Source organism: Centropristis striata, chromosome 15, assembly GCF_030273125.1.
Source record: "Centropristis striata isolate RG_2023a ecotype Rhode Island chromosome 15, C.striata_1.0, whole genome shotgun sequence".
Taxonomy (NCBI): domain Eukaryota; kingdom Metazoa; phylum Chordata; class Actinopteri; order Perciformes; family Serranidae; genus Centropristis; species Centropristis striata.
This window is the reverse complement of record NC_081531.1, coordinates 20,202,501-20,224,207: the sequence shown is the minus strand read 5'-3', so window position 1 is coordinate 20,224,207 and position 21,707 is coordinate 20,202,501. Positions and strand designations below refer to the sequence as shown.

The window sequence follows — 21,707 nt, the reverse complement described above, 5'->3', positions numbered from 1 at the left end:
CTGAGAATAGATGTGAAACTCTGGACTGAAAATGAGGTAAAATCTGTTGTGACTGAGCAAACTACGACCTTTAATAAAACAGTATCTGTTCAGGAATATCCTGGGACAGCAGACTAAGGTGGTTACAGACACAACATTAATGGAATATTTAGTTGGTATGAAATAACACAACCAGTCTTAATAAAAGTAGCTTACCTTGATCCACGACCTTCATAATGTCATAAAATGTGTCATAATTCTATTTCAACATTTTAGAATCCCCTGCACAGTGATAATGGGTGATAGTGGAGCCACACGATGCAGCAGCAGACATGCCTGGAGGTTATCTGGGTCTGGGTCAGGTTCAGGGAGTGTTAAGTGATAGCTGGAGGAGATGTTATTGATGAGGAGAAAGCAGAGAACACTGTGGTCATCAATATTGTCATTATGTAAAGCCGCAGTGGTCATACAGTGTATTGTATACTGTATTACCAAACAGCACGTGGAGTTATGTTTAAACGTGTCTTGGAGGAAGAGCTGCTCTGGGGAGACAGAGATCTCATAAAGCATGAGGAATCTAAACAGATGAATTATTTTGCTCTTGCTTTCAAATAAAATATGTTCTTTTGTTACTGAACTATTGTTCGTAGTTAAGTAACCCCTTAAGACTCATTTTTCACTTTAATCACCCCTGAAGTAGCTTTAAAGGACAAGTCTATATTGGATATTCTTCTTATTGTCAACAAATCCCATGAAAAGAGTAAATGGGGGCATGGAGGCCAGCAGTAATCAAGTTCATCCTAAATATAAGCAAAGATAACCGATTCATTTTTATTTTGACTATACAAATGTATCTTGTTTCATAATAAAAACCTCCCTCTCCTGAACATGGTATGGAATCTTTTTTTTTTGTTTTTTTGCTTTGCTTTGTTTTTTTTTTGCAAAAATGACAAATAAACTGATCTGAACTAACTGATATTGGAGTGAATTTTCCTTTTATGCCAATAACATTGATTTTGATGCATTGCCAAGCCAATTAGGGGACAGCCCACTCGCTGGAGGTTTTCTGTGTGCAGGTCCAGGGATAGGTCAGTAGCTTTTGAATCAGTGTCTTTTAAATGAAAAAGGATGCAAATGATGCATTATCACATGTCTAATTTATGCATGCCTCATTTTATTAAACAGAAAGAGACGTTTACCCAAAATTAAGCCTTATTTTTTTTTTTTTTTTGGGAACATTGGGATGTCTGCTAGAATTTCAAGTCGAACCCATTAGACAGTGTATTGATATTGATACTTTAAAAACATGAGTGATTCATGAGTAAATCTATTCAAGAGAGTATACAAATACTTATACCATTTGATCAAATAGCCTGCTTTGTCAGCAGCATTTTCCTCTCAGGTCACTATTATTTTTTCTCACAATAATCTGCTCTGTCTGTCTCCAAGAAATAAGTATATAGGCCTGATACAGTCATTTGTAAGTACAATCTGCTACAGGCATGACTTGCACTGAATCATCGTTCCAAAATATGCAGCAGCTTGGGGCCCCACTAAAAACTACACATGGTAAGATGAAGGCTGCATCTAGGGATTATTAATTGTTCTACAATGGGGTTCTAAACCTATTAATTAATAGGGCTAAACACCTATTGCAATTTCCTACAGACCAATGTGAACTCTCATAAAATGCTTGTTTTATCCAATGGTGCAAAATCCCAAAATATTCAGTTCATAATGATTTTAAACAAAGAAAAGTGACCTTTTGAACAGGGAATGTGTTTTGTAAGAATGGACACTTGATATGTTATTATATTCATGATAGCTGCAGTAGAGTGTGTTGTAAGGTGCTGTACTCTCACTTATATTTCTGCAGTGAGTGTGACCAGTCTACATGCTGAGCTTCAACCTTCACCTGGATACATGTTGAGAACATCTTTACAATCAGATAAACAGCCATAGCTGCTTCCGGGTGCGGCTAAAGTCAGCTGACCAAAAAACGGCCAATCAGAAGTCGCTCACTGTTGTAAATACAGGGTTGTTTTGAACGCGTGTGAAGAGGCAGCAGCACCGACACAAAGCAGACACCGTAGGGAGACATGACGGTGGAGACAAGAAACAGCGGTGAGTCAATTATTTGTTTCACTGTTCACATGTCGATGGAGTCGTCTTTGTAGCTGTAGTTGTTTTATAGCAGGTTGCAAAACAAAGGAAGTGTAAATTTAGGCAGTGAGAAACTGCACAGTTCATAATCTGCATGTAAAGTGCTTAACGTTTTTTTTCTTTCAATAAAGTATCGATTATTTATGATTAATATTCGTATATGAGGCATAAAGTTGACTGCATGCTTTAAATGTTTTGACTATAGTGGTCTGAGCGTCTGTATTTTGGCCCCACGGTTTATTATGGACTTATTACAGGAGGAATTGATTAAAGAAAAAAATTATACCCAGCCAAAATAATAATAATTATTTTTTTTTTAAGATTTAAAAATTATAAAGCCAAATGTGTTCCTAGTGAGGCACAAGGGTTGAGGTCAAAGCCGTAATAAATACATTAAGAAGCAAAAAGCAGTGCATTTATTTTCACTGTCATATGACCGCAAGCAACATGTTCTTTGCATTTTTGAAACTGTAGCTCAGGAAACATTTGTGAAAAAAATGTAAATAATTTCTACCCAGTTATGTTTAAGCATCAATAGCTATTTCCCTCTAAGATGTTTCCCCTCCGACATGTTATAAGACAAATTCTGCTTTAAATGATTAATGATGAAGTTTAAAATGCTTAGACAATACAGAATGTATAAACATGGAAATCTTTCCTCTTTTTTTGCCTAAAAAAACTAATGTCTTCTAGTTTGCTGTGGTTGTGCAGTGATTTCCACTCTCTCTTTATTGTTACTTGTACACTGGATCAAAATTTGCTTCATTTCACAAAATTATCTTCCTCATCTAATATCAAACACTTCACATACATCATTCTGCACAGTAAGTAACAAAAAAATAGCAAAACACATTTTTAAATGAAGGGTAGCTGTAATCTAATTTGGTTGGTACTCTTGTAGCCTTCTTCTGAAATCTCTATAGGATTTTTGTTCTTTTTGTTTCCTAAACTATCTTTTTCTCGCTGAACTACAAACAGAGCAATACTGTGGGTGTAGGGTCATTATGCCCAAGAATCTAACTGGAAAAAAATGCTCACTGTAAGAACGATGGATTATAATAGGATTATGTATAATCCTCCATCTGTAAAATTTGCACCAGGCTACACAGCACTCAGATGATTATGGTACCAAGAAGAAAAAAATATATATACATATATATGTATTTTTTTTTTTTCTGTTTAATTAATCCACATTTTTATGGTAGGAAAGCCTCAGTCAGTGAAAGTTCAGTATATGAGGCCATGTCGAAGGGAAACAAGTGGATTTTTATTTATGTATTGTTAAAGATAGAATTATTCAGAAAAAAAATGCAATGTTTTGACACAGTCCTTCAACTGTGGAAAAACACAAAAGTGTTATTCTGCACTCCAGCTGGGACTAAGCCACCTTCCTTAAAAAAAAAACCCAGCAGAAAATGATGTCTCTGATCTTCTGCCATCCATCATTTTAGGGCAGCACAGATATCCAATTCCCCCCCAGAATCATCCACTTTGGTATAGTCCTAACCTGTTTTGCTGAAATTCATTTTTTTTAATGCTAACAATATATGCTTCTGTTGCCCTCTTAAATATATGCTGTGGCTGTTAACCCACTGTCATTGTACCTGGAAAATAAAAATAAACAGTGTATTTATTATTGTGCTTACAGACATGAGAGGAGCTGGAACATCAGGCAGCAGACAGGTAAGAACACATCTCCTTTATACCTGAACACTCTAATCTGTTATTACAGTGATTGAATAATATGAACAGATGATGTAAGGCAGGCAGGTCAACACCAAACGATTAGTCACTGTCAACTCAGACACAACCCTTTTATTTTAGGGAGGCAGGGATTTATTACTTTGAAAGACATTTGTTCCAGTCACTAACACCTGAGCCATCTCATGAGAATGTACTGAGCAGTGTGTGTTATGTAATGGTGTGTGCTGGATTGTGTTCTTGTAACACTTGGATTTAACTATTGAGGTATCAACACCTTAAATAATGTAAAAACATCATTCACTATAACACATTTGTCACTGTCTATGTTACTTGCTTATTCTTTTTAAGAAATCAATAGCATTTAATGTTTTCTCCTAAGCACTTTGTGCTGCATTTCAAGTATGAAAGGTGCTATATAAATAAAGTTTTTTATTATTCACCCTTCAGTGAGAGATAAGGCAGAGGGATAAGAGAGATAACGAAAGATACATTTGAAGTTATGATTGTGCACAAATCCTTAAAAAAATCTTATCTTAAACAACCACTCAATAAATGTAAATTAGAGAATGATATCATTTCTTCATCTTTGCATTTAAAACACCTATTATATAAAGATCCCACCTGACTGCTTTTTTAGGGCCCGAGCAGGCAACGACCTGCGAGGTCCCTATTGTATTTCGAATGATTATTTATTTTTATTATTTTTTTTATTTTTCTTCTTCCCAAATGATCGCATTTTTCACTGCCTGAACATACCCCAAAAGTCATGAAACTTTAAATATAAGTCACACATGGTGAAAAATTTTATAATCTATTGTCATCCTGAATTTCCACCACTAGGTGGCGCTGTAATAAAGGAAAGCGCGTTTAGGCTAATAACTCCCACATACTTTATCGCACATTCAAAAAACTTATATCCACGCGTTCACTGAGTTGTGCTGAATCTCGTGATATAAGCCACTCCCATTTTCGCCTAGAGTTTTTTTTCGCAAATTCGCAAAAAGTCGCAAACCTACTTTTTCGAACTCCTCCTAGGCAATTTCATCGTTTTGCACCAAACTTTGCACACAGCATCTACGGACCCTCATGACAAAAAGTTATTAAAAGAATTTTGATTACCCAAAGAATACTCAAGTTATTAAATAACAACTTCCTGCAGGTGGCGCTACTATCAAGACAAAACACAAAGTGTTGCATATCTCCACATTGGTGTGTCTGAATGACATGAGACTCAGGTTGCTACTTCCCCATGAGCCCCTGAGGCTCGCTGCAAAATTTTGGCCGATTACCACTAGGTGGCGCTCTTTAAATTGAAGTATTTTATATCTCCAAATCGGTTGGTTGGATTAACACCAAACTTGGTATACTTATTGTCAATGCTCTCCTGAGGATAACCTTTGAAGGTTTTATTGATCGGCCCCTAGGTGGCGCTCTGGCGGCAGTTTAATTTAATAAGTGCCACTGTGCCCAGACCATAAGACTTAAGGCAATGAAATTCATAGGGGTGGTATAGACTGGCCCCTGTAACGCACACACCCCGACGGCAGCATGCCCCGACACGCGTGTACTGCGAGGGCCCGTTCAGTACTGCGCGCAGTCCTAGTTTTCAAATGTGACTCATTGACTTTGGCCTGTTTGTCTTGTCTTTCTGTGGGACAGGCTCAACCTGATGAGTTGCTTTTTCTTTCCTCCGAGGCAAATTTATAGAGCCCTGCAGGAAACAAAGAGAGGAAGGCAAACAATGGATCATGCACAGCGTGACTGTAGAATAAGAGAGTGCAGTATACTGGCAAATATTTAATGTGTATTCAGTTTTTCAGATTTAATTTCGTAGAGAATAGATTGTAGGTAATAAATTGAATGTCCTCGTAAGGATAGATACACAAGGATGCATCAGTGTCAGTACACATTTGTGCAACATTGTTCCCAGTGTTGCCATGGCTGGGCAAAGGGCAGCCGGGGTAAAAGCTGGCATTTTAGAAGGTCTGGTGAATGTGACATCAATCCCTGGATTTAATTCCCGCTGAGCGAACTGTTCCAGTTTTCGCCAGTTTTCGCTGCCTCAGATTTTGCTTTTAGTTAATGCACTGGGCATCGGTCGGACACATTTGTACATTTGACATTTAGAATTCAAGATAGGAGAAACTTGTATCTGGATCATCTGCAGCAGGAGATTAAGTTTAAATGAACATTGTCAAAAATGCAATTGACACAAAATCAGTTTAGGACACACAAAATGTAGTGTCTTGTCAGCACTGTGCACATTTATGTAACATTAGAACCTTGCGATCACACAACAGGCCATGTGACCTTTAATAGCCTTGGTGCTTTGTGAAGTTTGGTATGTAGATATGTATATATATATATATATATATATATGTATACATATATCAAATGCACTTCTTGCACATAGACACATTGTGGTTCTACTGTATTTGAACCTCATCTTGTCAGTATATCTTGTGACCTACATTTACAGTATACTTATAACAAGTGCATTATTTGAGTTATTGTTGGGGTAAATATGTGATGTGACTCTTATTGATTGAAAATACTGCACTGTCGCCCTTCTCGTCATGAGGAAGGAGTCTAGTTTGCTTAATTAAAGCTACTTACTTTGTAGAGCTGCAGTGATTAATCTGTTAATGTATTAGTTGTCAACTATTAAATTAAACACCAAATATCTCAATTAAACTGTTTTAGTATTTTTTTAAGAAAAAGAAAATTCTCAAAACTCTGATTCCAGCTTCTTAAATTCATATTTTCTGGTTTGACTACTACTCTATGACAGCAAACTGAATGTCTTTGAGTTGTGGACAAAACACAATAATAATAATAATCATTAGTTGCAACCCTATACTTTGTGAAAAAATGATAAAGATGACAATGTTGCGCTAGATTATTATATTAGCAAATTATCCAGCAAATAATAATAAAAAAGGTCACATACTAGCTATTGAGTTTAATGCAACAAAAAAAACCCCACTTGTTTAATGACCATGCATAAACTATATATAAAATACCCTATTATTAATGGGGAAGTGCACAGCATGTCAGCTTTGGCTTTGTATAAGTTAGAGGTTTACGACTGCATAGCTTACATATGTCTTCACAGCAGTCAGGAAGGCTAAAATAATAGAGACTGGGTTGCTCAAATGTGGCAAAATAAATTCTCTACATAAAAAAATGACAAAAGAGAAATTTAACTACTTTAATCACTATGCAAATATGAATGTAGCTGAACTACCAGTCAACATGTAGTTTAATAACTGTAGTTCACTACTCCCCAACACTGGTTGTCCTCTAACACTGAAGTGTTTCACATAAACATGGACGATTCAGAGCAGTCTCCTGCTGCCTGATTTATTTTGCTCTTCAGCCTCAGACCTGAGAGGCCCCAGTGTTGCAATCCTCTTAGAAAAGCGTTCACACTGGTTTTAGTAACACTCTTGCTGTTGTTTTAGAGTCATTTCTGCACCATAAGACGTTTCTGTGGGAAACGCTGATTTAGCTCACCATCATGAGCTTGCACAGTATCATTAGAGTAACAGAGAGGTTCATACACTATTGTTGTCTTTGTCTTTGGCCAGGAGGGCCCTGGAGGACTGTGGGACTCTGTGAAGAAAGCTGCGGTCGTCATCGGATCCGGCATCTTATTCTTGGCTGCATTTGGCAACTCACTGACATGGTAGTATTACTTTACAAGTAACAGTGTTCCAATGCAACAAACCAATATCTTGTCCTGACACTGAACGTTGGGTTATTAATGCACAATAAAACACATTTACAAAAATGGCACAGAAGAGAAGAGAACAGGATGGGAGGCACCAGGACAGAGTTGGGAACCAAATTTAGTTTGTCTAAAAAGTCAGGTATGGTGGTGATCACCTGGTGTGTCATAATGCTTCTAAATTTCATTTCATTTTTCATTTGCTTCATAGATATTGATTTGCTGGCTGTTTCACCTAGTTGGTTTCAGAATATTTTATTGTTGGTGAAGAAAGTGAAAATAGAACTATCAATTATTTCTAAAGAAAAAATGCAGTTAATGCACGATGATTACCGCCTCACCTGCCTACATCTTTGCTGAAATCTAAACTGATAGAAGAGATATCTGCATACTTAGTTTTACGCAGTGTTTTACTTTATTTTGAGCATTTAAAAGACCTTCATAAGAACATACATGATTCAAAACTGTACAAGCAGGCATAAATATAAATAAGCAATTATTCCAATCCTGAGCAGTATACAACACCAGAAGAACTTTTGAAGAAGCTAGTATTAAAGTTTTTAAGAACTGAAAGGAGTAGGCATACAAATGGAAGCCATACTTGTTATAAAATACAAAAAGTGGTGGAACACAGTGATAATAGAAAAACATACACTTAAGTTTTGGAAGCCAAAATCCTAATTGAAACAAAAATTTGAGTTATCATCCAGCCCCAGGTATGCAAGAGCATATTAATATTCTTGCTACATGGTTGGTTCATCAGTAAAGGTAGTTTGCCATTTTTATGTGATTACTCAGTGGCTTTGAGCCTTTGCAAACTTATTAAATATCATGTCTCAAAGCTGGAGAGTCCTACATGCTTTTAAGTAAAATGTTTCTATGCTGCTGCACCAATGTTCTCCAAAGTTCTCCAGAAAGTCTGTTTTTAACCATTTAAGAAAATAGTCTTTTGAACTTTGACAACATTTCCTCCTCCAGGCATCTACAGAAATTTTGGGGAGCTTCGGGAGATTTCTGGCAGAACCTGTGGACGAAGCTGCATGTGACTTTTGATGGTCATCATACTGCTTTGTTCTACTTAGGTAAGAAATAAGAACTGGTTAGTTGTTTCTTTTTTTCAAAAATGTGCTCTAGAGGAGTCTGTTATTGACAGTCCATAACAGAGCAGTCTTTGTGAGGCCAAATCAAACTTAGTTATCTGTTTCCTACATGATAACCGAATTAATGACCTCTTTGTATCAATATATACTCTTGTAGTTGGCTTTGTGGATCTATAGATCTCTAACCATGCCTTTCATTCTGTTCAAACATGTATTTTTTTTTTTTTTAACAATACTTAACTACTTACTTAAATATTAATTAAAGTAGATGATTTCACCTCCCCTGAGAGACAAACTTTGTTTTCGGAATCATGTCATTGTTGCCTGTTGCAGAACTTATTCCTCAATCAGATAATATTTAAGTAGGACGTTTTGTGTTGCCAGTCCAAATTAATTTTGCATTTCAGCATCACAGCTATTGTTTCAAGTTTTAACAGGAAGGCGTTTTCCCATTGTGATTATGTAATATGCATTAGTGTGAATCAATAAAGTCATTATAGTGCAATAAAAAATACCTCACAAGAACATGCAGTCCTGCATATCTGTGTTAATGTTCATAACCTCAGAGGTTTTACTTCGATTAGAGATACAAATGCTCAAGGCCTGAAGTATTAGCAAGTTTTTGCAGCATTTTAAAAAAAGGGGTGCTGCAGAAGTGAGTCATGAAACCTTTTTTACACCGGTGGCTCATCTCAAAGTCAAATTAAGTTTGAATGGGTTTTTGGTTAGAAGCCTGAAGTAAGAGGAAACACTTGGACAGATGAACGGAAATTATTTTGTTCAAATATAAATACACTTTGCTTATCCTCCCTGATGTAGTCTTTTGTTACCAGATTTTGTTTCTTTGTAGTTGTGGACAAATCATTTTCGGCTTCTGCTAAAATAGTTGATCAGAAGCTGCCTTGTTGTCCCTCTCTAACAGTTTTTGTCAACAGGGACAATGTTGATCCCCACTCTGGCGTTCTGGGGGACCAATTTTCTGCTGCTGTTGGTGGACACCACCGGTAAACCTGCCTTCATCACACGCTACCGCATCCAGGTGGACAAGAATAACCCGGTATGTCCTGTATTGAATCTGTTACCGTATTAATTCATCCAAATGTACTACTGCCTCTACTATTGTTATTACCATTAGGAAAAAATATTAATATTAATATTAACTTCCCTTCTTCATACTGCAAGAACTCAATGTTTTGTTTTTTATTAGGGGAGACACATTTTATTAGTTGTTAAATATTTTTGGGAGGACAAATGTTTTTTTTATTTATAAGAGAAGCTTATAAATTAACTTTTGAAAATTGAATTCCAAATTGATTTATTGATTAATTAATCTCTCCTTTTTCTATTCATTCATATATTTATTTATGTATGTCCTGTATTACTTTTTAGCCCCAATACATAATGTTCATACATTCGTTTTGGTATTTATTAATCATATCAGGTTTAAGAATTTAAAAAAATATATATTTGCCGTTAAAAATGACTTATAATATTTGATGGATTGTCATATCATCGATTTTTAATAAATAAGAAACATTATATTTTGTAGTGTGTGTTAACAAATGCACATCCCTCTGTGTTGTGTCCACCTGCCCGTCAGACCAAAGTCCCCTCACAGTGTTTGATTAACCGATGTTGTTGGACACTGGGGAGATAAAAACTGACATTACTGATAACCAGGGCTGGGAGGTTAATCTCAAAGAAAGGTTATTGATTACCTTTTAAAGATTATAACCAGGTATACAGTTCACAATTCAATGATAAGATTAAATACACAATGGTTAAAATTATATACACAATCCATAAATCCTGCCATACATGAAGCCAGTATTTTCTCTGAGAATAATGCCATGAGATGTAGCATGTTATCGAGTTTACCACTTCTATGGGGTCACATCATTTTTTTATATTTTAATATTTTGTCATAATCTGAAATAATAATCTGATGTCAGCCATAAAACTTTACATCAGATAAAATTAGCTAATCTCTGACAGTCACGCGTGTGTCCTGTTTGCTATCTATGGTCTGTTCCTCTGAGCAGAGATACTGTAACTCAGTGACCGATAATAACTGTCTGAACTTGAGGCCTATTCGTTATAAACAAAGCAAGGATATGCTGCTGTGTAGTACAACTTTTATCAAGTTTTAGCTGACAATGCTCAGTACGGGATGAAATACATTACATAACATTTTATAATGACTTATATCATATTATCATATCATACAGGATCATAGTGTATTATATTTATTATAGGAATGCATTTTAATCACCGTTATATTAAAATTACTTTATAGAGTTATAGTCTGGGTAAGGCTAACCATAACCTGATAAGGCATTATAAATATGTTTTATATTGCAGTTTAGATATTGAGTGAGTCACTCACCAGCAATTATGAAGTATTATGACACATGACCTTATAAGTCACTAAAAATGCTGTTTAATGTGCTATGATTTTTGTTTTAAGGTATTATGAATATCTGAGTGCTTAAAGTGTTCTATGGAAATTTGCTGTTTTTTCAAAATAAGGCTTATCTTAAAGATATGTATTGGTATTTCTACTTTGCACAGATGAAATTGGATTGTTAATCATTAAACTGATATATTGATCCAGTGAAGTCTGACTACTCATGGGTTCTTGTGTTCATACCTTGGTATACATGCAATTATAAAACAGTTCAAAAGTTAATTTGTGTACGCCTCAGACACATATATGTGCTCACACAAACACACACATCATGCTAGTCCATGTGTTTATAACCAGGGTCCAAAAGTCAAGTTGACCTCACACAATAAGTAAACATGCACTTATTTGATATAGCCAACAAAACACGCAAAGGAGGATTTCTACACTAAAATCTCACCTATTTAAAAAAAAAAATGCTTATAATTGAAATACTCATTAAAACATACTCATTTAAAACATACGCTAATGGACAAATGTTTCACATATAATATCAATATAAAAAGGGAGATAATTACCTAAAATTCACAAAGAATAGGTTTTGAGATGAGTTTAAAATTTTGCAAAGAAGGATGACGACCAAATTTGCTCCAGAAATTTTAACACTGCAGATAATATCTCATCACCAGCTCATGTTAGCACTGCTTATGTCTCCTTTCTTTAAATTAAAGCACTTGATATCCAGCAGTTTGAACACTCTTGTGGTTTATTGTAGATACAAAATAAAAAGCCACAAAATTAAATGGTCCGATAAATTAATTTAATGTTTTATGTTATACATAAATTAAATGTTTTTGTCACTTAAAAAAATTGCTAACTTTTTTTTAGAAATCCATGTTTTCCATCCGTCTGACTTCTCCCTTGTCCTCCAGGTGGATCCGGCTAAGCTTCGCAACGTACTGAAGACTGTCATGTTCAACTACATCTTCATCTCGGGGCCCATGGTGGTGGTCGCGTACTACTTGATGAACATGAGAGGAGACCCCTGTGGCCCTGAGCTGCCCACCTTCCACTGGGCCCTGACTGAGCTGGCTGCCTTTGGCATCATAGAGGAAATTATGTTTTACTATTCACACAGGTTTGACTTATTTTTATGATTGATACCTGTGCTTTTCCTACTGTGACAAATGTCTCCTGTGGAAAGAGGATTGAGATGCGGATGAACTTTCTTTATTCTCAAGGAGGAAATTCACAAACTACCCAGCACTATATTAAATAATTAAAGTTAACTCCATATTTACCAGCTACAACATTAAGTAATGCAGACATGAATGCATTTATAATTATAAAAAATAATAGAATAATATAATGTAGTATATTAATGTTAATACTTTTATGTATGTCTTGTAGTTCTTTCATTTAAGTAATATTACTATTTTTTAAACTTTAGTCTTATTAAAAGTGACTATTTTGATCATCTTTTCTCTCAGGCTGTTCCACAGTCCTGGCCTCTACAAGCGTTTCCACAAACAGCACCATGAGTGGACCGCTCCCATTGGAATCGTTTGTATCTATGCTCATCCTCTGGAACATATGGTGAATGACCCCCTCCCTGCTTTTCAAACACTCTTTACATCAACAGATATTTTACTGTTGTTGCTGGATTTCCTCGGCCGTTAAAATTGGTTTGCTCCTCCTCTTTGCTATTAGACCTCCAACATGCTGCCGGTGGCAATTGGGCCGGTGATCCTGGGCTCCCACCTGTCCACCACCTGCTTGTGGTACTGCCTGGCTCTGATCAGCACCACCATCTCCCACTGTGGATACCACCTCCCCTTCCTGCCCTCGCCCGAGTTCCATGACTTCCACCACCTCAGGTGAGTCCACCTACCTTCAAACAGGAATTAAAGTTTTACTACACTACAAGTCTGAGGGGGCTCAGAGGGAGGCAGGTAGGCGCTGAGGAGGAGGGTGGAGTGATGGCTTTGAGGCATACGTGCACACTGAACAGAGTAAGTATGCAGCAATAAACTTATCAGACATTTCTGCACAGAAAATGCGTGTTTTGACCAGTTTTAAACCAAGTACATGATTATTCATCCAAGCAACCTTGAAAAAAGGTGATCTGACGTTCCAACATCTTGGGTGGATTTTGGGGTTATATCAAGGCCTTAAGAAATAACCAGGTCAATAGGATGGCCCTGAAAAAGGTGACCCCTAGTTCCCAACCTGGTGGTTCTAACCCCCAGGTTGGGAACGAGTGGCATATATGAATGGTATAAATCAGCTAAATAAAACAACAGATCCGTTGGAGGTTTAAGTTTTGATGTAGTGTATAAAAATAAAATGTAAACCATAATGTTGATAGGGCACACTGATTAACGAGAAAATGTAAAAATGGCACTCAATTAAAAAGGTTGCTGACCCATGGTGAAATATGATTTTAAAAAATCATAGTATTGCATGTTGAGATCACAGTATACTATACTGTGATCTCAACGTGCTATACTATTTTTTTTTACAAAAAAAAAGTCAGTGTTACATTTTGAAAAAAGCCAGAAAGGTATCCAGAAACAAGTTGTATTCAAATTATAGTATGGTATAAAATATCATTGTATAGCATATTGAATTTTTTAAAAAAAAAAGGCATAGTATAGTTCTGCTCACCCTTCCTTCCTGGTTCCAGGTTTAACCAGTGTTTCGGGGTCTTGGGCGTGTTGGATCGGCTCCACGGCACCGACACTAAATTCAAGCAGACGAAGCAGTATGAGCGCCACCTTCTGCTCACCGGCTTCACCCCTCTGAATGAGAGCATCCCTGACACACCAAAGAAAGGCCAATGAAGAACTGGGACCCTTAAGCCTTTAACCTCAGGACTCGCCAAATTGGGAAGATATGGTGGTTCCCAATCCATTGATTGTTGTAATCCATAAATCAGTTGATCAGTGTCAGGCTGTGAAAGTCTGTCAACACTCTGCGACCACCAACATCAGTTTTTATTTTTCGAAGTAGAAATATTGCACTTTATTATTAGACATTCAGATCTTTGATAAGGTAGACGAAATAATTTGGTTATTGATGACTGTTTATGCAACTCATTTCAATTTACAGCACTCTGTCATAACTGAGGTGAAGGACCCATGTTCAGCCCTGAGCCTTCACCTGTCCTAACCTATAAAACCTTGTCCTGTCTTTGGTTAGACAAAGGATACATTTGCACTTTTCATTTCCATGACAACACATATCTTTGAAACTGAAATGTGTCTTTACATTTGACAGGAAGCCTCAATGATATTGTATGAGACATGAATGTAAAAGAGATCTCCTACTGTGATTGATACAATGTTAATATTTCAACTTGACTGTTTAATATTAAAACATTTTAAGAAGAGTTGTGCATCATTTCTTTTGATTCCTCTATTTTGCTGTGTTGGAGAGAGAACCCCCCCCCAAAAAAAACATGGACATGAAGATAAGAAACTACATTTCTAACTTAGGTAGTTTTAAACTTCTTTGCAAAATACATTAATTCACTCACTTGAAAGAAATAACGACACAGTGTTTTAGAATTTTTTTTTGTCCATTTGTAGTTTTTTTGTCCAATTTTTGGACATCACATGACATGGTGTTTTTCTATGATTTCGGGACAAAATATAGAACTGATACATACAGTAGTGTTCAAAATAATAGCAGTCATATGTGACTAACCAGATTAATCCAGGTTTTTTGTATATTTTGTATTGCTACATGGCAAACAAGGTACCAGTAGGTGCAGTAGATTCTCAGAAAACCAACAAGACCCAGCATTGGTGATATGCACGCACTTAAGGCTGTGCAATTGGGCAATTAGTTTAAAGGGGTGTGTTCAAAAATATAGCAGTGTCTGCCGTTGACTTTACAAACGCAAAACTATTTTGTACAAACTTTTGTTTTTAGGATTTAGCAATCCTTTGAATCACTAAACTAATATTTAGTTGTTTGACCACAGTTTTTTTATAACTGCTTCACATCTGTGTGTCATGGAGTCAACCAACTTGTGGCACCTTTCAGCTGTTATTCCACTCCAAGATTCTTTAACAACATTCCACAATTCATTTACATAACTGTCATTGAATTTAGTTATAAACATTTTATAATAAACATTACATTACATCACATAATACAGTTTTTGCATTACTATTAGAACCTTTTACAGCAATGCAAAACCAGAGTGGCTTTGTCGGGAAGAATAATAGAGCATGTCTTCTCATGTTAAAAACCCCCCACCAATTTATAGCATGTCTAAAAAAAAAAACAAAAAAACGGCAGCTGACGAAAAAAGTCAAAAAGACTCAAAGGTCATGGTGAAGTTTGTCAAAAAATGTCACAAAGCCTCAGAATAGTATGTGGATCATGCTAATAATAGCATATCCAAAAACAACAAAACAGATTACAGCATGTCGAAAAATGGAAAAGAACGCCATAGTATGTCGAAAAAAGTAAAAAAAAAAAAATCGGTGAAGTTTATCAAAAAATGCCAAAAAACATTACAAATAAAGCATGTTTATCATGGTATTGGTATATGTCCAAAAATATTAAAACCCCACCATATTATAGATTTCCAAAATTCTTTTGAAAAAACTGCCATTTTATGTAGAAAAAAGTAAAAAAAATTGGTCACAGAAGTTTGTCCAAAAATCCCAGAAGAATAGCACATTGATTGTGTTAACAGTACAGGTCTTCACATATTAACCCCCCCAAATAACCACACAGAAGCCAGTGTTTGAGGTTTTTTTGTCCGTTTTGTGTTTTTTTTTCTTTATTAAAGGAAAAGCATAATTACTACAAATTACAAATAACACTAATAGCGAATCACGTCAGCCTACAAAGCAGATATTATGAATATTAAATGTTATAATACAAGATCTCATTCAAGTATTTTACATTTTTCCATTTTATATATTTTTTTGTTCCTTTTTTCCATGTTTTCATCTTTTTTTCCTCATGACAAGCCTAGGATATAGTAATGTAATGAACTATTTTAATGGTTCATATACAGTTATTTCTTATTCATATGGCTTTATGGAATTTTGTCCTTTTTTTCAGTCTCCAGACATCATATCCAGCCATATTCCTCTGACATCACAAACCCTAGTTGGGTTCTTTCTCTCTCTCTCTCTCCTTTCTACTCCCTTCCCACGTCCATCACTCATCTCTCGAGCGTCGGCCCGCTGGCCAAGTCCGTGTAAAACTGTCTAGCTGAGGGCGCTGCGCCCCCTAGAGTTTGTTTGCACAGCTCGCAGCAGCTCTACACTGATAGAGAAGGCTGAAAACTCCCCAAACACCTGAAACCCCCAAATGTCCGGTGACAGGTGATGATCACATTACAGGGAGGGATCATGTGACTGTCCCAGGAAGAAGGCCACCCCCCTCCCTAGTGGCAGACTGCCATGTCTGCAGCCACACACCAGCTCACCCATTCAAAGGCTTCACTGGTTTTGGGAAAAGAGTTTCTTTTCTGAATATTTTGTAGCTCTTATTGTTTTCTGTCTTTAAACCTCCAGTAAACACTGTGATGCATCAACTGTAAGCCTCTGAAATGGATCCAAATCTCCCTGAAGATAAAGCAACAAAACATCAAAGGAAAAAAAAGCAAGTACAGCTTTGCTTTGCATTTTCATGTTTCCAACAATCGCAGATTTAGAGGAAGAAACTGAAACACTGACAAGACCTCCACTCTGCTGAAACATCAGCCAACAGGCTCAATGATTATTTACGCAAAAGGACCAAAATTAAAAAGGAAAAAAAATACAGATGGCCAATACCGTTTGTCCTAACTTGTTAGGCTTTTTCCAAAATCTTAATTCCTCAAATGCAATTGAACTTTTTTACTCATGCGACTGAGCGGTTTTACAAGAAATCACTGAGCAAAAACATTGCGGTGTCTCAGTAAAGAGTGGGTTATTTCACTAAGCATCTGGACACCCATATGTATATTTAAGACTCAAGAATTTTGTAAACTTCCTAAATTTGAACATGAAAACCAAATCATTTCTGTTTTTTTACTCTTCGCAAACATTTTTGTAGAAAGCAATTCAGATGAAGATTTTGTTGATGAAAATTCTCTGACACCTTGGCAAAAACATCCTTACTAAATAAAAAAAAAAGAGCAAATTAACTGATTTCAACATGAAACACTTTACGCTTACAGATTTCGTTTTTGCACTGAATACCCGTTGACGCCCTGATGTCAACTTTCCCTTTTGTGTTGTAAATTATGTTCCTGTTTCTGAAATCCACAGATGTTTTGTCAGCCTGCCTTTAAACAAACCCCACCTCCATAACAACAACAACAACAACAACGCTAGAAACACTGCAAATTGAAATTAAAAAGCATTAAAAGATAATCATGAGACCATTAAAAAAAAAAAAAAAAAAAGTTAAAGAGTACGTACACGTGTAAGGCAAATATATCATCTGTTCTATAAACAACAAAACAAGTAGCAGGGAGTTGTAATCATTTCTCTTCATCTGTCAAATTCACATTTACATTAGTGGAGGGAGAAAGAATCACTCTTCTATGTGATATCATCAGAACTCGAGTTGGAAAAATATTTCATTATCCACACGGTTGACTGAAGTGTGACGACACAACAGAACAGAGTCCGGTCTTGAATTTTTCTCCACAGCAAGGCAAGACATCAAGCTGCATGTGTGTTTCGTATTCATCTTGCTCACACTGCTACATCTGTACCTGCTTGCGACTAAACTTGTCAGTGTTCATGTCTGTAACTGATGTGTGTGTGTCTGAGTGTGGAACGGGAAGAGGTGGCGAGCGCCCGAGGCCCAATCAGGCCGAGCGAGCTTCAGTTTAACAGTGAAGTCGGAGGCCAAATTGTCTGAGCCCCATTAGCGTCTCCACCCAGAGCACCTGCGACAGAGCACGACGGCCCTCCTCATAAACCATCGCTTCTTCAAGTAATCCAGATTGATGATTCCAGTCCTGTATCGTCGCTGATGGTCGACTGATGGATGGATGTCAAACGGATGGATGAACGGATGGATGCAGCTCGTCTGACGGGGGGAGGCGCAGGGGGGAACGAGAGGAAGTCAGGAAGCACCCAAAAAGAGATCAGATTTCTCCTTTCCCAACTCTCCACCCCACTGAAGTGTTTTCTTTTTCTTTTTTGAGGGGAAAAGGCGACAAACTTCCACCAGTTTTTGTTTCAGCACAAAAAGCCACGACTTGCAAACACAGGGAAGAATTACAGGACTTGTAACAGACTGAATGACACTTGGAAGACAGTTCAGAAAAGGTGGCGGAGAGGAGTGGGGGGGGCGGGTGGTGAAACAGTTTGGCAGACACAGCACCACCTAGTGGCCTCTGCTGGAAATGGTGACCAGATATATGAGTGATACCAATGCTGTACAATCGACAATAAGGTGGCGGGCACAAGTAAGAAGCAGTAAAACCATTAAAATAAGGCAACTTTCAATGATCGTGTCCATACTGAGGGATTGGTACAAGTTATTTTTTTTTTTTTTATCTCTCCTCACTTTCTATCATTAGGTTCTTTAATATTTTCCCCTCAATGTCCAGGCATAAAGTAAATCAAATATTTTAAATTTTTAGCCCCTAAACTGAGAGCACTGGGGGCTCTGCAGATGGAAATGTCAGTCGCTTGGTTCAAACCACTTTGGTCCAGTTGGATGTCAGGAGCAGCACGGACTCCAGCGCGGCTGCTAGCTAGTGGGGCTATCAGATGCTCAGTCTTGTTCAAACTATTTCCAAGTCTCCAATTTCACCACATGCCGAAGAAATAATAATCATAAATCTGAGATCTGGGGGGAGGAATCAAATATCTTTCAGCCAGCAGGACAGTGACGATCAAAGAGGGGTCCCGGTGACGGACAGGAGGGGTCAACATGAAAATTGTAAGAAATAAAAATATATATATATTTTTTCCAGGGCAGTAAACCACCCCTGAACCGTCCAGCGTGTTGACTGGAAATTATTTGTAAGAGAAAACAAAAAGTGTCTGACACCTCATCCATTCCTTGCCTCATCAAGACAAAAAAAAGGTATCTTTTTCTCAAAAACGTAATTAATAAACTGAGCCATATTAATTATTTGCCTTCCAAAGTCATTGTAGGGGAAAAAAAAAATATTCTCATGCTTGAATGAAGAACTGGATGCCCCCTCCCCCCTCCCGTGGCGCAGAGAGAACCAGCGACTTGCAGACGTGGTTGAGTTGATCCATGTGGGCCGGCGAGTTAGTGGAGTTACTTCAGTGTCTTGGCATCTGGTGCAAGGTCATCGGCGGGGGCGGGGCCTCTCTGGCTGGTGGGTTTGGCATCATCCTTGACTGCAAGGCCCTGAAAGGGGCCGGGGCCTGAGCTGGCCTGGCTGTGGGGCCGGCTGGAGGGCTGAGAGGGGTGCCGGCGGCGACCATCCCCGCTGGACGAGTGTCTTCTGCGCCTTCCTTCCTCCATAGGGGGCTGGAACCAGAAAATCACCACGGTGAGAGTTTAGATGGAGAACAACAACTTTTAGAAAACAAAAAACTAATTATCATTTTAGAATCTCATCTAGCCCTCTGCATCCGCCTTGAGATTCACAGCCCTTAATATATACAGACCGGTCACTTTATTAGGTACACCAGCACAATGTAATGCAATGTCATACAGCAGCTCTTTATATGCCATTTATTCTACAAGATTGTAGTTTTTCAGGTTTTGTTAACACTGTCAAAGGTAATAATTCTACTTTATAATTATAATTCCCTACGACTACCATGTATCTAAACTGGGTGGCCAAAATACTAAAAACACCTCTTAAAGTAATGCACTCCAGTTCAAAACTCCGGCAAACTATGACCTTTATAATGAAGATATAGTTAGATTAATAACTCTCTGACAGTGTCAATCAAAACTGAAAATTATTATTATTGTAAAGGCAAAATTCATGGACGAAGGTGTTGTATTGGATCACATTAAGTTAAACGAGTGGACCTCATAAAGTGGCAATTAATTGTAGAATAAAACCTTGTATTTAAAGTGGATTTAGTAAACTGCTAAAGCCGATTGGTCATTTATTAACACAGTGACTTGTGCTCAGGTGAACCCATCTTTCCAAGGATACAAGCCACAAAGAATATTCTACTCACGTCAATTCTGAAATCTTCCAGACGTTTAAACTTGCTCAGGTACTCCTGCAGCTTGGGGTCGATCTCTAAGGTCTTGGCTTTGGAGTATTTAAGGAAGGCCCAGAACTTCTCCAGTCCATAAAGCTGGCCTGAGGACACGAGACAGAAAAATGGGGGGAGGGGAAGAAAACTTAATCGGATACTTAACACACCACATAACTGAATTGCATTGGTATTTGTGTTGTTTGAATCAATTATTGTCTCCTCTCTCCTCTCCTTCATTTTCAGGATTTCTCACCAGCCTCGTAGTCTTTCATGGTCTCCTCCTGGAAGTCCTTGAAGATGTCTGGCCTAAACTTCCTCTCTAGACCGTAGCTGTAGTACCTGAATAGGCACTCCAAACCGTACCTGAAACAAACACACAAGTGAATGTATAATTTAGTTTCTTTTCCGTTATTGCTAACAAATGTTGGCCGAATAGACCCTCCCCATCCAAAGCTCCCTCTAGAGACCGGTTTTAAGCCAGAGGTCGACACAACCACACCATTGGTTCTTACCTGTATCCTTCTTTCCCGTCCTCGACCACCAGCTGTCTGAACTCCTCGTACATCTTCCTGTTGAAGTGATCTCGCAGGAAAAATGACCAGAAGCGAAAGAGTGTGTTCATCTCCTGTGACTGGCCGATGCCCAGCCTCTTTCGCTCTGTGATTGGTCGAGGAGGGAGACAAAGTGGACAGGGTTATTTAAAGATCAAACATGAACAGGAAGAAGACACTCAGCACTATGACATCACTGTTAACAAACACTGCAGAATAGAACAAGAAGAGGGGAAAAAAGCGTGTGTACCATTTAGGCAGCGCCGGCGGTACTTGTGGTAAACGTGTTGCGTGAAGCCATTCTCCTTGAGCAGCTCGTGTGATGGGTGCTGGAATTTGGGGAGGGACTGAGGTGTGCAGCCAATGTTACCCAGGGCGGGGGTGCCCTCTGATGGGCTGGCGTTAGAGCTGCAAGGAAGGGAAGATAAGAGAGTGAGAACAACCTACATCAAGTATTGGAACTAGGGATGGGAATAATTCATCCATGATCGATTAATGGTCGTTAAGAATTTGGTTGATCATGTGGAATTTTTAATTGATCTGTGTATTTCTTCATTTTAATTTTATCCATGTATCAGTACTCACTGAACTGTAACACAGCCGCATGTGAATAAGCCAATGAGCTGAGAATTAACTTGATAAAGTAACAGTTTGCAAACTGAAAGTTGCAATAACAATTATAAAACACACAGAAATACATTGATATATTAATGCGAGTATTAATTTGAGCAAAACTAGCTTACTGTATCAAACCTTGCTATCATGAATTACTGAGTTTAATTTGATCCAAAACTAATTTAAATACAAAACCCACTTAAATATACAAGATTACTTTGAAAACTAACCTCATGCCTCTTCGGGGGCTAAAACATAAAACACTGAACTCTTTGACGTTATCTTTACAGT

The 21,707-nt window shown here is 37.6% G+C and overlaps 2 protein-coding genes across 2 annotated transcripts in view; one reads left to right on the top strand and one right to left on the bottom strand.

The window, feature by feature from the left end:
- Positions 1-1,994: 1,994 nt before the first annotated feature.
- On the top strand, positions 1,995-14,471 carry faxdc2 (fatty acid hydroxylase domain containing 2). Its single transcript, XM_059350919.1, has 9 exons — positions 1,995-2,103; positions 3,791-3,825; positions 7,437-7,534; positions 8,555-8,658; positions 9,612-9,733; positions 12,013-12,218; positions 12,571-12,676; positions 12,791-12,957; positions 13,767-14,471. Exons 1-9 carry the CDS (start codon positions 2,079-2,081, stop codon positions 13,921-13,923), a joined length of 1,020 nt encoding a protein of 339 aa, XP_059206902.1. The 5' UTR covers positions 1,995-2,078; the 3' UTR covers positions 13,924-14,471.
- Positions 14,472-15,841: 1,370 nt separating this feature from the next.
- The window catches only part of larp1 (La ribonucleoprotein 1, translational regulator), a 53,522-nt gene continuing 47,656 nt past the window's right edge, over positions 15,842-21,707 (bottom strand). The window contains exons 17-21 of the mRNA XM_059351202.1: positions 21,052-21,209; positions 20,763-20,907; positions 20,504-20,613; positions 20,227-20,354; positions 15,842-19,558 (exon numbers count right to left, since the gene is read on the bottom strand). Of these exons, the coding sequence (XP_059207185.1) occupies positions 19,343-19,558; positions 20,227-20,354; positions 20,504-20,613; positions 20,763-20,907; positions 21,052-21,209 (757 nt within the window). The 3' untranslated portion in view covers positions 15,842-19,342. The remainder of the gene's footprint in view (positions 19,559-20,226; positions 20,355-20,503; positions 20,614-20,762; positions 20,908-21,051; positions 21,210-21,707) is intronic.